Here is a 14,284-nt window from a genome sequence, read left to right as displayed (position 1 = left end):
GGGCGGCCGTTTGCACAACGATACCTGGGAGGGAAAAAAATTTTGAAGCGGATCCTAAATTTTCTACCCGTGAATCGCAGCCGCACAATGGGCGCATATTACGAGGGCGCAGAGGGGGGAGAGGGGCGAAGAGAATCCGCGTGGCCCGTGCTCCAAATTGAATTTACAAACGTGGAAATAAACGAGCCATTCGACAACCATGTCGTTTACGCGGCAACGATTTTTTAAACAGGGCCGCGTGTAGAAAATTAAAAGTGTGTGCATGCGTGTGTATGTGTGTGTGCAACAATTTTTTTCGATCGGCTGGAAAACGAATATTCTTGATATTTCTCGAGAAAAAAAGTTTGGAGCGAAAATTGAACTAGAATTGAATTGATTCTTCTTACAGCTGATAGTATTATTAAGAAAATTGATGATGATTTGTTGATAAAGGTCGCGCGAAGGTCAAGTTTGTTTCTTTTTTTTTTTTTTTTAAATGGAATATATTTTATCACCATTTATCGAAGCATTTTAATGATTTATGGTTCAAGGTTAATTAAGGTCATTGAAGGTCAAATGCAAGAAGAGAATAATTTAGTTTTCATTGCGACAATACAAATCTCTTTCTCCGTTTATCCGTAATTATTGATAAGAAGAAAGATATTATATTTCGATGTTTTTTTTAATTCCTCTGAAGTGTTTCACGCGGTATTTGACAACGCGTTTAGTTTTCTTTGAAATATGTATACAAGAATTATTCAGATTCCGCGTATTTATTCAATGATCAAAATGCAAATCATTTCCAGTTTATATAATTTCATCCTCGCCAAGTGTCTCGAAATTACAGTTTCATAACGGTATAGTATAACAATGTCCAGTCGGTCGCTACACAGCATTAAAACGGGTGGCCAACGAAGGGCTCGATATTTTGAATAAAATAACAATCCCTTTGTGCTTTAATAAAAGCGCCGGGTTGATTGTAGAAACGTGTACGTGGCCATTGCTCACGAGTCAAACATTATTTAAATTGATGCCTTTCGTCAAATTCGATAAAACTCGCGTCCCGATTATTATTATATTTTTATTTATATTTCACGTCGAGTTGAATGCAAATCTTCGGTTTATTTAATTGAAAATAAAAAAGAAAGAAAGAAAGAGGAATTAATTTCGAGAAAATACGTTGGAATGGTTCCTTTATGGAAATATAAACCGTGTTTACTTTATTAGATTTTTGTCAAAATTTGCAGCGACGACTTTTTGCGCCAACAATTTAAGAAAATAATGTAATATCGTGTATTATATATAAAAAAAAGGCGCGTTTTTTATGGAAATGAAAATTGATTCTATATTTAGAATGTAATTATTTACAATTTATGGAAATTTAACACAATAAATTATATTGTCCACAACCGAGAATATCTTTCTAGGCTTGAAAAATTGTGTTTACACGAGGAAACAACGAGGAATTCAACTGAATTATTTTAGTTAATCATACAGATAGAATAACAGAGATTTGTTATACACGCATAATTGGAATTTGCGCTCGTGCCGCGAAACAGACATCTCTCCGGCATTCGTTTCTGAATCAGCGATTCAGGAAACGGTGCGTGTAAAATTTGAAATCGCGTTAATTTTCGTTTCATTGCGAATAAATTTTTTTACATTTCAACAAAATTTTCCCTCGATTATCACATTTACGAACGATCGATTATTAAATCCAGTTTGACTTTTAAACAAAACGAAACAGTATGTTATAAAGGCTTTAAAAGCTTTAAAAATTGTATCTAAATTTTCCTGCAACCTCTTTATATTGTAAAAATACAATAATTAATAAAGGTTGAGTTAATTATTGTATTCTCACAGTAAGTCTTATCATTAATTTTCTCATTTCAAAATATTCTCCATTCTTTCAAAATATTCTTCATTCTTCTCTCCTCTTCTTCTCAATTTTTATTAATATATCGCATCTTTAAATTTCTTCCATGACAATTTTCAATTACTTATTGGAGACAAACAGTCCCTATTCTTTGAAATGATATCTCACGCATCAATTTTTCATATATACGTTTCACGACATCGTCGTAAACGCGATATTGAAAGTTAAGATCCGATAATAAAAATGAACATCTATAATTACCGAGGTATAATATCAGTGTAAAAGTAATTGAAAGGTGTAATAGGGACAACATATTAAAACACTCGTATATCTCTGTTAATTATCTGTTCCATGTTACGAAGATTTCTATCGATTCTTCGACAATTCTTGTAACCGTAAATCTTTTAATGTCTCTCCTCGCTGTTCACTATAGTATAAGTAACACTTTTTGCAACGTGTTTGTAAAAAATTCTGTCGAATTTCATGAAAAAAAGAAAAAAAGTACCTTTAATCAAAATTTCATTTTCCCGCGAATCGAAGAAGGTCAAATATTTCAAACGCGACGACCGCGGTGGAATCGAAGAAAGAAGAAAAAGTCATCGTCGATAAAATTTACTTCGATTCCCGCACCATTGAAAAAAAAAATCTATACCATTCGTTTAGAAAGAGTCTTATTAAAACTTTTTTAACCTCTTTTTAGATCAACGTGTTAGACCAATCTTTGAAAAGTTCTCAATTTTCTTGATTAGAGATCGAACAAAACATCCTGTTAACCTTTTTTCTTTTTTTCTTTTTTTTTTACTATCTGAAACGTGGTTCAGAGAGTGAAATATAAAGTAATGAAAATCGAATTTAAACGTTTTGGTGGATGGACTTGGTGGAAGTTGGAATTGGCTTTGCTAGATTTTTCATTTGTTCAAGATAAACAATTTCCAGCAATTTATATTCGTTGTTCACTGCAAATTCACTTTGCAAGAAGTGTATCAGTTATAAATAAAACAATTTATATTCTCAATTTGTCGTAAATAAATAAAGAAGATAAATAAATGCAATTTAAAAAATTTCTTTTACGAGATAAAATTAATAAATTAATAAACTTTTGATACATCGTCGATATTTTTATTTAGGTGAAGAAGAATAAAACGTGGACAATTTAAAATTTTGCAGAATTGGTATTTAAAAGATGGTAAGTTAAAAAAATCCTTGACTGAAAATTTGAGCATTGATTTTATTTTCTAAAAATACTTGTCATCCAGTGGATAACGATCAATGAAATAAAAGAATATCTTTGATGATATTATAAAATATGAGTTAATCCAAAACTAGAGAAAGAAAGAGAGAGAAAACTTAAAATTTCTGTACAATTATTATTAATAAAGCAAAAACAAGAAAAAAAAAAGAAATGATTAAATATTTTAATTACCATTCATTCCCAGACATAAAATTGTGATTTCTATTAATTCATTCGCTCAATCATTCATTCTTTCACAATTTTATTGGGCGTTTTAATCGTATTGTTTTCCATCGCATTATTGTAGGCAATGAAATCAGACATTTTAATTGAATTTTTTACTGTTACAGCTTTAGAGATTGTACACAAAGGTATCATGTCACGTGCAGCTTATCTTGGCCACTTACGATACGTTCTAAATATAACAAAGTATTCTAAACAGTGGCAATTGAGACATACAACAAAATCATTCTTAGTATGTTATAAATTATTCCTAAATTTATTATTATTCTTATTTCTCCTTTCTCCTCACTTCCGCGTAATTATCAATTTTAACGCGTGCTCCAAAATAATTCGATAAATCGTGCAAAGCAATAAGAGGTAAGGCTACTAATAAACTCGTTCCTATAAAAGAAGGGAACGTACGCGTTGAATCGCTCAATCACAGAAGGTGTACAGCAGTGCTCGGACAATCGTTGATAAATTGTACGTACCACAGAAGATGCATATATATATATACACACACACACATATATATACGATTTATATGTATATATATGTACATATATACAAATATATATATATATATATATACTCTTCTTTTAAATCTTATTTTAAATTCTACATCATACTCTTTGTTCATCTCAATAACCATAATCGAATTTTAATAAACATACATCTTTCTCTTTCCACGAATATCGTTAATATCGTTCGAATTAATCGAATTTATAATTTATTTCCAGTAATTTGTTTTTTCCAGGGATTATCTCGAAAACATGCAGAGCGATAAAATCATATTAATCGCGACATTAATCGCAATTCTGTGCTTGGAAGGTCATTTAATCGTGGGTGAATATTGCTACGCTGACGATCCAAATCCTTACTTGTTGTTCGGTATCAGAACGGCATATAAGAATGTTCGCGGCACTATAACCGATTCCATGATACCAAGTAGGTAACAAAAATTGTTATTCGGATAGATTCATCGTTCTCTTATTATTCCATTTTTTTTTTTTCTTTTTTTATTCCATTCTCTCCAGACTGCGAGCCATTGCAGATTTGGATGCTGTTGAAACATGGAAGCATATCACCGCCCAAATATTGGAGCATGAGGCTAAAAGATGATAATAACATGGAAATTATTAAACGTGACCTCGCGCATAGCAAAGGTTCGAATGTGTATATATATATATACATTAATATATATTTAATATAATATTTATACGACGTGACTTTTGGAGTTAATCGTTTGTCAACAGCGGGACGAATGTGTCAAAAGGATTACGAAAGGATCAAGCATTGGAATAATTACGAATACATCGATAAAACGAAGGTGTGGATATTATCGAAGGAGGGTGAATTGGGAATGATGAGGCTCGGCCAACGATTGAAGACCTATTTCCCGGAACTGATCCAATGCCGCCCTGTCAATACCTTGAAGAAGCAATACTATGTAAATCCTTGAAAAAAAAAAAAAAAAAGAAACGTGATTAACGTAGAACACAAAATTTTTTCCACATTTGACAATCGTAATATTCACATCGATTTCTGACGCTTCAGTTCAGGGCAATGAACGCTCAACGATCGATAGCCAGCATGAGGTCCTTGATCAAAGGTCTTTTCGGCAACATTAACTTGGACAACGTGGATATACGGAACACGTCTCACGATAAAATATTGCAGGTTTCTATTCGATATATAATTACATTATCGTATCGTAAGTTCGAGAAATAATGTATCGATCCACCGTATGTATATATATATGTAAGTGTACAATTTCCAGTACCATCTTACCCAAAGGGAATTTTTCGACTATTACAACACGAGGGATCTCTTTATATTTAACGATGAGTTTCGTAAAATGATCAACGGGATTCGTCAACGATACGACTTGTCGAGCGATCCTGCCCATTTCATTTACGCTTTCGGTATATATATATAAAAATTCTTATTACATTTATATATTGTTGCAAACTTTATAAACTTTATAAATTTAATCAAACTCAGACCAACTCCTCGATGCGAACTACGTTTGCATGCGTGAGACATCTTGGTATCCGGACGTAAAGTCTCCATGGTGTGCCATGTTCACGAAGGAAGAGCTGAAATTCTTCGCCATATACATCGATCGATATCTGTATCGTTCACCCCCATACTTTCAAAAACACACCCAAGCCGCGTGTCCAATTCTGAAGGACTTGTACATTCACTTTACGTAAGTATACGTAAGGGAAGTTCCTTTAAAATCGTCTGTACTTCCATTTCTTTTTCTGTAATTCTAAACATTTTTTACATCTAAGACAACTTGGGAAAAATTTTGAATTTAGCCAAAGCGTTGATTTGAATGGTTGGAAAGATTGATTGATTTTTCAGGAATTTGGAAAAGGGGAACGTGCACGAAGAGCCGAAAGGTATATTTTACTTCGGCGATTTCCACTCGTTGATGTTCTTCTACAGCTTATTGGGCCACCTGGACGGTGACGCGCCTATGCCGCTTAATTTCACCCTCCACGATTTGAGAAACAGGAAATACGATCTGAGCTATCTGATACCGTACAACGGGAACGTGGCGGCCGTCTTTTACAAGTAATAATTGCGAAATAATTTTAATTTTAATCAAAATTCGTGTTTTCGAATCTGATCCTCGCTCATTCCACTCGATAATTGTACTTTCAGATGCAGCGACGGTTTCAAGGTGAAATTGTACTCGAACGAGAGACCACTTAATTACAAAGGATGCCCTCACGGTACATGCGAGTGGGGTTATTTCAAGAAAGTATTGAGGAACATCGCGCTCAAGTGTAATGTAGATTTATGTAACTTACCTTAAATTTTACTTTAATTGTTGTCGAGTAGTAAAAAACGTTGTATGCAAAAGATTCGTGATGCCACGTGAAACGTATATGCTTGGAATCAGTAAAATTTGGACAACGAAGATATGATATGATGACACGACAGGGTCATACGTTGTAACGCATTCTCCAAACTTTTGTCACGTTTTAACTTCATAGAATCATTGCAATTTTTGTTACACTTTTCAACGACTTTTGAATCAACGGTATAATATTTTATATAACGATATATTTTATTTATATATATATATATATATATGTGTATATATATATGTATGTATGTATGTATATATGTATATATGTATATTTAATTCTTGTCGCTTATTTAATTTTCGAACATATATGATGTATAAATATATATTTGAACGATCGACTTTCCAATTTCCAAAAATGAATTATTGCTACGATTTTACTATGGCGTAAAATATACGTAGATTGTACGCGTTGAAAGCGACGAAAACTTGACAATCTTGTTGTTGTCGTCAATGTCGAACAATCTGAATTAACGCTGGTCGCAGATAGATACATGTGTATATATATGTTGCAATGAATGATGTCTAAAGTAAGTGATGAAACTATTGAATAATTTGAACGATTTTAATGAAATTAGAATTTTAATCGAATCCAATCGAAAAATATAATATTAAAATCGGATCAGGATGGAATTTCTTCAAAATTATCATTAATTCGGAAATACAATACTCAACGAAATAAAAGAAACAACTAAATTGTAATGGAAAACAAAAAAAATTGTCGATCTTTGAACTCTTGTAACTTTGTGATAAAAAGTCGTAGAGCATTTTGTCTTGCCTGATTTTGAAGCGTCAAGCTTCTTCAATATCTCCTCCTCGATTATACCATCTTTACAAGTTTTTCATTCCACTGTAAAAAAATGAGAAAACGAAAACATACTTTTTTCCAAAATTTTTACAAACATTCTCCACATTAAACGAGTTATTTCCAAGATTGAATCCATCAAAATCTGAAGATTGGAATTTACAAGTTGATGTGCGATCTTTTTTTCTTGAATTTTGAACGAAAGGTATGCCAAAGCATAGAAATTGGATTGACTTGTAAAGTTAATCACAACAACTCGAATTTCATTCCTTCGATTATTTCCAAATTTCATTAACAATAATTTATCATTTCATTGTCGAAAAAGAATGATAATACTGTTTCGTAAATTACATTTGCGCGCCGAATCGTGACGTCACATATCACGTGCACGATGCGACGCTCCGCATTGGTGGAAACTCGACCACGTGACATATCACACCTATATAGTGAAAGACAACGTGACGTAATATATATATTCTACTCCTCGATTCGTCACAGAGGAATCATTTTAACAGAATAGCGTACAACCAACAATTTCGTTATCGAATTAAAGAATCACTGTTCTTTAATTTTTTTTTAATACTTTTTTGTGGCATAGGTTCAGCCTTATCGATAATTTATCATTGCACGAAATTAGAAATAGATGGCGCACGATAACATCATTTGCTTGATGGAGGATCTCTCTCTCTCTCTCTCGTTTCGTTCCTCGTGACGACTTTCGCTTTCTAAATCGCCGGGGCTGTAAACATCTGCAGCGAGAACAGTGATTTTTTTTTAGCAGAGATTGAGTCACGGGATTGCATAATGGCGCTGATTATGCGGCGTTTCTTACGCGTGAAAAAGTCAGGTCGCAAAAGGCCTGGAGCACTGTGCAATTGATCAGAATCCGTGAAATAGGCGGTTTCACAAAGGCGACTTTAAAGATTGGAACTGGGTTTAATCATTTCATACCACTCGATAAATCGAAATTTTATTTCAGAATTCGTTCATCGAAAAAAATTTAAAGGTTAAGTATTTTACAGGCGCATGAAATAACTATATTTAACTGGTTAACTATAAATTTAACTACTTTCTTTTTCAACACCATGTATATATATACAGGTAATGCTTTCTTTCCATTTTCAACGAATTGAAATGAATCACGATTATTTTTAAACGAAGAAAGAAGAAAAGACAAATTGACAAACAACGAAAACATTATAAGCCGACGAGATTAAACGACGATTGCAACGACAATTGAATACGAGGAAATGAAATTTTATTACCTGAAAAACACGTTGCATAATAAATTTCCACAAAAAAAAAAAAATATTACCAATTTTTCACGTTTCTCTTTTCCACTTGCGCAAGCGATATTAACTAAGTTTCAATATATAATATTTCAAATCTAACATCTATCCACGAATAATAAATAAAATATCCTTTCTTATTCTCTCTAAATAATACAACGATGAATATAACATTTTCATATAATGTGATAAACAAAACTAGGATTAGCAATTATAAAACAACAATTATACGACGATCGAATGATCGTGTCGAACGAGTCGAGCGAAGGAAAATTAACGAGAAATTGTTAATGATGTTTTTTTTTTTCATTCTCAAAGAGAAAAAAACAAATCCGGTTATTTACGTTCGATCATCAACGATAAACAACAGAGATTCTTTCTGATAATCCGTGTCGAGCACCTTGTTCAAGAACACGAAATTCCATCATTCGCAACGACGGATTAAAACACGTTTATAAATCCCGTTTTCATTGGCCTCGTTATCAAAGAGAATGACAACTTGTATTTCATCGAAAAGATGATTCCTCTCGCTATTTACTTCTCACTTACCTCTTTCTTCTTGATCCCAAGAAGAAGGTTTCGATCAACGTTTCTGACGAGGGCGTCGCAATCGACACGTGGGGAAAAAATAAAGGGACGAAAGAGAAAGGGAAAGTCTTGAGTACGATGAAAGAAGGAAGGAAATGAGCGGAAAGTGGAACACCTGGACGATATCACGCGTTCTTCCGGTCAACAAGTCCTTATCGCGACTATAATATATCGAAGTTTGAAACGGGTTCCCGTTTGGATGATTGCATCGACTAATTACCGTGGTCGGTGCATAGAAAGTGACAGGGACGTATTTCTGTTGCGGAATCGATTAAAAGGAGATAGTAGATTCTATTAAATTATATAAGCAGTCCATTCGAGTCGATCGAGAAGATTTTGCGGTCCAGGATTGGATTGCAATTATGTGATCCTTTACCTAACGGAGTGTTTAATAAAAATATCCTTTTCGAGGATAGAATCTAATCGTTGAAACGATGAAAAAAGTACGTCCGATAAGGCTTGATTAACGAGTTACGAGCATTTTTACGTCGATCGCTCTGTCCTTGTTACACCGCCGTTTATACTCTATTTCCATCTCGCTTCCTCCCGTGATAAAATAACGCGAGCTCAAATTACTTATAATTCGTTGAATAAAAATTAATGGACGTACATAGATGAATTTTTTTTCGCTGTTTCGATGTTTAGAATCTATGCTTCGTTCGTATTTTTATAAAGAATTATATTGTGTATCAATGTGATTAAAGTAAATTACATTGAAACGCATCAAGTGGATCGATAATGTAGGATTACGTTTTTAACGACGCGACACGGAAATGAAAGTAATCGAAAATAAATATTTGTTTTTAAAATAGTATCCATTTGTGAGAAATAACTCTCGAGATTTTTCCAATATTCCTTTATTTGTACTAAATATATTCGTCAGATCATGGTCCGCAATGAATATAATTCAAATTTTTACTTGGAACTAAATGTAAAAAACGTGCGTAAATTTAATTTTTGACTCGTAACGTATAATTTTTAGCTTAATATCAAAATTAATTATTCTTTAACATCCTGATGATGTCTTATTATTAAATCTTTCTTATTTAAATAACAATTATTTGTCGCTTCCAACAATATATTCAATACAATTGATTAAATAAATTCCATTAATAAAATTATCATTATCATCAATCACGAATGTGTTATTAAGCAAACATCTTCTCTTATGTAAATATTTACATAAAAATGTACAACTTGTTGTATTATACGCATAATCGCATTCGTTATTTTTTCTTCTTCTAAAGAAACACTCGAACTTAATCAAACAAACGTATTCCACGAAAGATATGAAATTCAGCAAACTTTGTTCTCGTTTACGAGATTTCTTTACGTAACAATTTTAAACCTTCAGGTGACCAACAACAACGGGTAATAATTTCTTTGTTCAATTTCTGTAACCGGTGGTTATAAATAATTATCCAATTCCGAGCTTTCAAACGATCTTCGAGGAGAAATCGAATGGATGAGTTGCAAAACCGTCCGATTTACCCTTGCACAATCTTGGTTATCGTTGCAAATTGTGGGGGATTTAACGCAGAAGAAATTTGAATCGACACTTCTCCACGTTACATTTTCCAGCCTGAAACTTTCTCGAATGGAATTGGATGACGCGTGAAATACGAGATCGTACAAGAAATGGTGACTGTGAACTTTGAGAGGCTAATTGTTTTCGAGAAATCTAAATGAAATAATTCTCGAGATTTTTTTCTTTCAAAATTCGATAAATTAGGATGGAAAAGAGAACAAGAATATGCTTTTCTTTCGTTTAATACTCGATAATTTCTCGTAAAAGAAATATTGGAAAGTGTAAGAATTTTCTTGTTGATCTGAATCTTCGTTTGGAAATAAATCTTTTTCGTTTAAAAGGATATAAGAAATGTTGAGAAAAGAATTGAAATATTGCTAATTGTTTTCGATAATAATATATACAGGAATTTGCAACAATTAAAAATTTCATTTTAACAATCCCCTTTTTCGCATTCCATAATATCGAAATATACAAAATTGTGTGCAATATTAAAGCGAGAGTCATTAGACTGACCCCTTATGAACCCGTCTGGCCGAAGTCTCACGACGATAGCGCCAACTATCATCAACGACCTCATTACTTCTTAATAAAAGATAGGTCAGCCATTATCGTTATCGAATGCAACATGTTCCCATGTTTCTCATTTCAATCGGTATTCACAAACCGTGAAGAAGAACACGCGAAAGATTACCACCAACGGTTAAGTAACGCGAGATACGTTTATAATTAACATTATAATCGATGTAATTACTTCCTGCGACACAATTTTAGGTATCCAGGCCATGGCTCGTGGATCATCATCATTTTACACGAACTCGTGCACATGCAAATCAAGTAATTTAACTTGCAGTTTGCATCTCAAAATGGATAGACGATGGGATAAGAATCTTGTTACAAACTAATTACGCGTATACGTAATAATTCTTTTTCCCATTCCAATTGATTAAAATATTATAAAACTTCTTATTAAACCATTATTAATATCTAATAATATTTTATTGAAATGAAATTTTCTCTTCATTAAAATATTTATCTGAATCGTTCCCTCTCATTCCATCATTAATATTTTATAATTTCCTTGCAAGATCCTCGAGAAATATTTTTTAAACACGCGGGATTATATATCATCGTGGAGAGACTAACCTAAATTCCATGCTGGATATTCGAATTATCCTTCACGCCACCGATCAATTCTAATTCCCTTTCGATTCGTCCCACGAACGAAACACAATTTCCAGCGCCCACTTAATCCAGACTGCGAGCTTCCGTTTATTTCAGAGGTTCGCAACAACGGCCCACCACCACCACCACCACCCTTTATATCCATAGCTCACAGGTGTGGAGTAAGTCGGTCCCGCCGCTTCCGTCCAACATCCGATTTTACAACGCGTTGCGTCGCCACTCGAAAATGAACACACGCCCCCTCGCCGCGCAGCCGTCTATTAATTTCGCGATTCACGTAACACGCAGCCCGCTTAGTCGGCGGCTAACTTCGTTCCAAAAAGGGAGGGATTTCTCCGCGCAATCTCGAATTTCCCGCGTGTTATTTTATTTGGGGGAGGAAGGGGGAGGAGGAGGAGAACGTTTGTTCGCCGCGTTTCTCGTGGCCTTCGATTGGAGGAAGAGGAAGAGAAGATTTGTATTGACTTTGATTTTTTTTTCTTTTTTAATTCGTTCGAGGAAACTGATTTTTGGAATCGAGAAATTGGAATGTTTCTTTTTTATTTTTAGTAGGTGAAATTGTAATAAGGGGGAAATGGTTCTAAGAAAGAGAAAACGAGAGTAATTAAATAATGGAATCTTGGTGTTTTTATGTTTTGTGGTTGGTTTCAAAGAGATCGAAATATGTGACTAATGGAATCGCTTTTTCTTTCATCGATTCTATTTACCAGAACAGCAATCAACGAGAACGCTTTTTATTGAGGTTAATTAATTATGTTCTGGATAAAAATTCTTCTCTATTTCTTCTCCTTATTTACCGATAAAATATTCGATCAACTTTCTACAAAATCATCGTTGATTTTGAATTCTTTTATGACGTGAATTTAGATTTTTTACGTAACTTAAATATCTCATATAAATATGCCATATTATTTTTCTTTAAGATTTATTCTTATTCTTTGTAAAATTTTCTTATTTTAATATTTTTCTTCGATCTGTCTTACAAATTGTATCAGCAAATGACTTTTTGAATGAAATTTTACTCACACTTTCTTCCTCTCTCAAATTCTTCGAAAACCTTCATCATTGTTAACTTATATAAACACTCGACGATGAAATTAAAACTCACCTGGAAAAGAAAAAAAGACAGAGAAATTTAGAAATATACACATTCAATATACACATTCATAAAAATTTCAAAGACTTTAATTAATTATAATCCAAACTAGAAACAAAATTAAATAATCAAGAACAAACATACACAGAATGATCTATCATTCATGACGGACAAATAGCTTTCCAAATTAGCTAATTTCCTTCTCACGCAAACGAACCATTATTCCAAATAATGAAAATAAAGAATGCATTTAAAAATTTAAATTTCTCAAAATAATACTTTATCATCTAACAATTTAACTCGTATTATAAATAATCTAACTCGAAGAATGATTTACACTAAAAAAAAAAAAAAACGACGCCATCATCGAATCACGTGCACGCATACAGGAATAGAAAATCGGGCGGGAAAGATTGAAATCGGTCGATAATTGCAATTACACCGGTGCGACGATCAGTCATTTCGAAACGGGCGCGTTTCGCTGTCGTGCTTTTAAGCCGATTTCTCACGGGACAAGGTGCTCCACCAACGGTTCGAGCTGTTGACGTAACACCGGTCAGCCGATGTATCGGCCGATGAATTCATAACTCGTATCGCTTGCAATACGAGCGATCTCGAAACGTTTCGGCCCCCTTGTGTCACCGCCACGTGTCACAACGTTCCATCATATCAAACACGACCGATTATTTCGGATCGATTTCTTTCCAGGGAATATCAATTATTCCCCGCAATTATAGTATAATAATCGAATCATCGTTTCGCGAAAACAATGATTTAAAAAAAAGTATTTGTATCGAGATTTTAAATTTAATATTTCCATTAGGCAAAAATTTTTCAATTTTCTTTCTCAATTTCTATTTCTGGAATTATATTATATATTATATATTATAGTATAATAATCGAATCATCGTTTCGCGAAAACAATGATTTAAAAAAAAGTATTCGTATCGAGATTTTAAATTTAATATTTCCATTAGGCAAGAATTGTGAAGAGAATCATTAATCTTTACAAATTCTTCAATTTTCTTTCTCAATTTCTATTTCTGGAATTATATATTATATATTATAGTATAATAATCGAATCATCGTTTCGCGAAAACAATGATTTAAAAAAAAGTATTCGTATCGAGATTTTAAATTTAATATTTCCATTAGGCAAGAATTGTGAAGAGAATCATTAATCTTTACAAATTTTTCAATTTTCTTTCTCAATTTCTATTTCTGGAATTATATATTATATATTATAGTATAATAATCGAATCATCGTTTCGCGAAAACAATGATTTAAAAAAAAGTATTCGTATCGAGATTTTAAATTTAATATTTCCATTAGGCAAGAATTGTGAAGAGAATCATTAATCTTTACAAATTTTTCAATTTTCTTTCTTAATTTCTATTTCTGGAATTATATATTATATATTATAGTATAATAATCGAATCATCGTTTCGCGAAAACAATGATTTAAAAAAAGTATTCGTATCGAGATGAAATTTAATATTTCCATTAGACAAGAATTGTGAAAAGAATTTTACAAATTCTTCAATTTTCTTTCTCAATTTCTATTTCTGGAATTATATTATATATTATAGTATAATAATCGAAT

The 14,284-nt window shown here is 32.7% G+C and overlaps 1 protein-coding gene and 1 long non-coding RNA gene across 8 annotated transcripts in view; one reads left to right on the top strand and one right to left on the bottom strand.

Annotated features, from left to right (window-relative positions):
- Positions 1–14,284, bottom strand: part of LOC100577945 — a 274,124-nt gene that overhangs the window by 186,518 nt on the left and 73,322 nt on the right. The gene's annotated exons all lie outside the window — the stretch shown is intronic.
- On the top strand, positions 3,242–6,378 carry LOC100578307 (multiple inositol polyphosphate phosphatase 1). 2 transcript variants are annotated; one of them, XM_003249336.4, is made up of 9 exons: positions 3,242–3,791; positions 4,066–4,256; positions 4,346–4,474; positions 4,565–4,758; positions 4,866–4,988; positions 5,089–5,233; positions 5,313–5,520; positions 5,679–5,891; positions 5,982–6,378. In XM_003249336.4, the coding sequence occupies exons 2-9, from the start codon at positions 4,082–4,084 to the stop codon at positions 6,133–6,135; spliced, it is 1,341 nt and encodes a 446-aa protein (XP_003249384.1). In that variant the 5' UTR covers positions 3,242–3,791; positions 4,066–4,081; the 3' UTR covers positions 6,136–6,378. The 2 variants fall into 2 exon arrangements, with proteins under 2 accessions (XP_003249384.1, XP_016771651.1); XM_016916162.2 differs by lacking the exon at positions 3,242–3,791 and having other exon boundaries at positions 3,908–4,256.

Source organism: Apis mellifera, linkage group LG14, assembly GCF_003254395.2.
Source record: "Apis mellifera strain DH4 linkage group LG14, Amel_HAv3.1, whole genome shotgun sequence".
NCBI lineage: Eukaryota > Metazoa > Arthropoda > Insecta > Hymenoptera > Apidae > Apis > Apis mellifera.
The sequence above is the reverse complement of the archived record's forward strand: the minus strand, read 5'-3'. Positions and strand labels throughout refer to the sequence as shown.